Source organism: Arachis ipaensis, chromosome B10 (assembly GCF_000816755.2).
Source record: "Arachis ipaensis cultivar K30076 chromosome B10, Araip1.1, whole genome shotgun sequence".
NCBI lineage: Eukaryota > Viridiplantae > Streptophyta > Magnoliopsida > Fabales > Fabaceae > Arachis > Arachis ipaensis.
Window position 1 is genome coordinate 136,034,484 of NC_029794.2, and position 3,554 is coordinate 136,038,037.

Here is a 3,554-nt window from a genome sequence, read left to right on the forward strand (position 1 = left end):
AAAAAACTTTGTTCTTTCGCATTGTATTATGGTGAAAACATCATATCCTTAGTTGCCAGAGGGAGAACTTTTATTTTATAATCACTTGAAAGAACAAGCGCTCTAGTCTCTTGCTGGTGTTTGAAACTTCGAAGAACTGACATCTTCTATTGTTTCCCTGTAACAAGTGCCTCACATTGGTTCTTCATTTGGTCATAAGGTATTGGAGCTGAAGAAATGGGGAGACTTGCCACTTGCCGTAAATTCTCTTAGCATATCTTTAATAGTAGAAAAAATAATCAAATAGCCAATCAGCTAGCCCTAAATATAAGAGACTTGCCACTTGCCGTAAATTCTCTTAGCATATCTTTAATAGTAGAAAAAATAATCAAATAGCCAATCAGCTAGCCTTAAATATAAAAGTGTATAAACTTTTACCAATTCTAAAAGTTGATTAACACTTAGGATGTCAAGGTTCTGCATAGAACATGATGACATGCAATCCAACTGACTTCCACCTTGTTCAGGGCGAGTAAACTACCATTTGTACCTACGAAAGTTGAAAACGCTGACATATTTACCTATAGAACAAAGAAATTACCATTTGTACCAATGAAAAATAGTTTTTGCAAGTAAAATTATCCAAACCCTAAAAAATTAAATAAAATTCTTAAACTACCCTTCTCTCCACCACTATCATCTCCTCCCTCCTCTCCTCTCTCTCTCTCTCTCTCTCTCTCTCTCTCTCTCTCTCATTTTTCTCAACCACCCAATTCCAACATCAGCCACATACCACCGTATCACCCTCCTCATCACTGTTCACCCCCTTCTCCGCCAGTAATGTCGCAGACCTACGCCGAGTCCAGGAGCACCGCGCCAACTTCTCCTCGCCACCATCACTATTGGCCTCGAACCAGAGCCTACTGCGTCAGAGACCCTCCTCTTCACGCTACCTTATCGCCGCCATAGCCAATCTTTTTCACCTATTTTCGCGTCGTAGAACCACCACCGTCATTGCCTGGTCCCTGCCGTTGTTATATATACATCTCCCCTGATTTCCTTTTGCTTTGTTCTTCATTACAGGTTCATAAACCAACCCATTTTTTGCAGGCTCCGATGGTGTCTCCCCGCAGGTGGAGCATCAGGCCTTCACCCCCGAAGAGGACGACACCATAATGAGAGCTCACGCTCGGTTCGCGAATGAGACATTTTCCGGCGAGTCGCAGCAGCGGAGAGTGATTAATAGCGCGATTGCGCCGCCGAGGGATTCGGAGTAGAGGAAGAAAGGAAGAGAAGGATCGAAGCGAGAGCGGAATTCGTCGAAGAAGGCGATGCAGTCGTCGACGACGGGGTTGATGTCAGGGATGTGGGCGATGAGGCCATCGGAGAAGCCGTGGCCCTGATGGTCAATGACGCAGGTGACGAATCCAGCCTTCGTGAAGTAGATGGTGATGAGCTGGAGGAACCAGCTGGATTCGTCGGTAAATCCGTGAACGAGGGCGAGGGTTCCGGTGACGGTTGCGGGGGGTGGAAAGAGGGGTGGTGGCAGGGTGAAGAGGGTTAGGGTTAGAAATGTGATTGGGTGAAGGTGGTGTGGTGGTGTGGTGGTGAAGATAAGGGTAATTTAGGAATTTTAGGTAATTTTTTAGTGTTTGGATAATTTTGTTGTGTGGAACCCATATTTTATGGGTACAAATGGTAATTTTCTTTTTCTATGGATAGATATGTCAGCGTTTTCAACTTTCGTGGGTACAAATGATAGTTTACTCGTTCAGGGCCAATCTCTTCATCAGCCAGAGTTACTGGAGCCACAATCTAAAAAACAAAATCATTATAAAACTAATAACAAAAAATATTAAACAACCACATAAATGCAGACACTATTTGAATAATTTTACCTCATTAAAATCTGGAAATTCGATCTGAGCTAGTGGAGAGTAGATGAGCAGGGAGAGCCATGGCGCAGAGGAGGATCTCAGAAGAACTGAAGAAGCACTGCGTCTGAAACGAATTCAAAGGAGTTTGGTGGAATCAGAAGAAAAAAGCATCGAGAATCGGGAGAATTTGGATGAAATCAAGAAATTGGGTTGAAACTAGAAGGTACCTGGTGTGGAAGGGCGTAGAGGAAGAAGCACCAGGGTCACGAAGGTCTTCCGACAGTAAGCAACTGAAACCAAGGTTTAGTTCTCAAATTTTATATGGGATAATTTTAAAATATCAAAAGACTTATTATCTTTTAGTGTAATTTTTAATAAGTTATTTATAAATTAAATTCTAACCATTAGATCGTTTATTAATCTAATCTAATGCTTCAAATTTTGTAGTGCATCAAATAAACTCAAAACACTTAAGCTGATTTTAGATAGACTCAAACTTACACACCGAAAAATAAAGTGACCAAACTTAAAATCTACAAGAAATCGAAAATAAAGACAAATATGCTGAACAGTGGGGAATGAATATTTTCAATTGTTAAAAAAATTGAGAGTGTAAAATGTAATTTTTAACCCTTTATTGTTCTCTTTCTCTCATATTTATTTTTGATCTTACTTATAAAATTAATGATAAAAAATCACACTTTACTCTCTTAATTGTTAAAAAAATTGAGAGGATCTATCCCCGTGAAAAGTGGGGTTGAAAAAGTTTAAAATAAGAAAGAAAAAAAAGTTGAGATGGACTAATTCTTTAAAGGGAAAAAATGAGAAATTATTACGTACCTATCAAATAAAAGAATGCCAAAAAACAAGTAAGAACATTCAATGTAAAAATTTCGATACAATTCTTTTTATAAGAAGTTGATAATTAATAATTATTAAATAATAATTTAATTAAATTTATTGAATCATTTAAGCAGGTGAATTTTCACCGATATTTAAATGTAAAACATAGTCAAAGACTTTATCTGTACAAATATAACTTTTTTTTTAGATGACAAAGGGGGGCAAACACCCCAAAAAGAAAAGTAGAAAACTAACTAGAACTCCTTAAAATTGGAGAACCAGACAAATCACGCATAATCATCATAGCTGTATCTGGGAGAGCAACGTCAAAGAGATGAAGGCCAAAGGGAAGATCATGGCCCTTCTTGGCAAGATTGTCGGCAGCAAAATTTGTTTCTCGAAGACAGTGAGACCAAGAGATATGTGGCACACGGCTGGCAAGGACAACAATGTCGTCAAGAAGCGGGGCACACGGGTGGGATAAATTATGTCCTTTCTTAATGAAGTTAACAGCAGCAATAGAATCAGACTCAATAACTAAGAAACTAATATTGTTGGCCACAGCAATTTATAGACCGCAAACAATGCCTCATAGCTCAGCGTGCATAATAGAACAGCTTCTTAAATTACAGGTAAAACCTTTAATAAAGTGACCGAGATGATTTAATGAGCTTTTTGGGTGCTAAGGCAATGTCTTAACAAAACACAAATATTATAATATCGATCAACATAGAATATGTTGTTCATAAACTACATAGTTAAGACCCTTAAAATTTAGAAATAAGACAAATAAGTTTTTACTGAAAAATAACAAATGACAAATTTAGAATACGATCACTAATTTATATATATTAG

General features: G+C 38.1%; 1 protein-coding gene across 1 annotated transcript; it reads right to left on the minus strand.

Moving 5' to 3' along the window:
• Window positions 1,143-1,504, minus strand: LOC107621167 (caffeoylshikimate esterase-like; the record flags this gene model as incomplete). The annotated part of the gene is made up of 1 exon (XM_016323203.2): window positions 1,143-1,504. A coding segment is annotated over one exon (342 nt), but the record flags the coding sequence as incomplete, so codon positions are not given.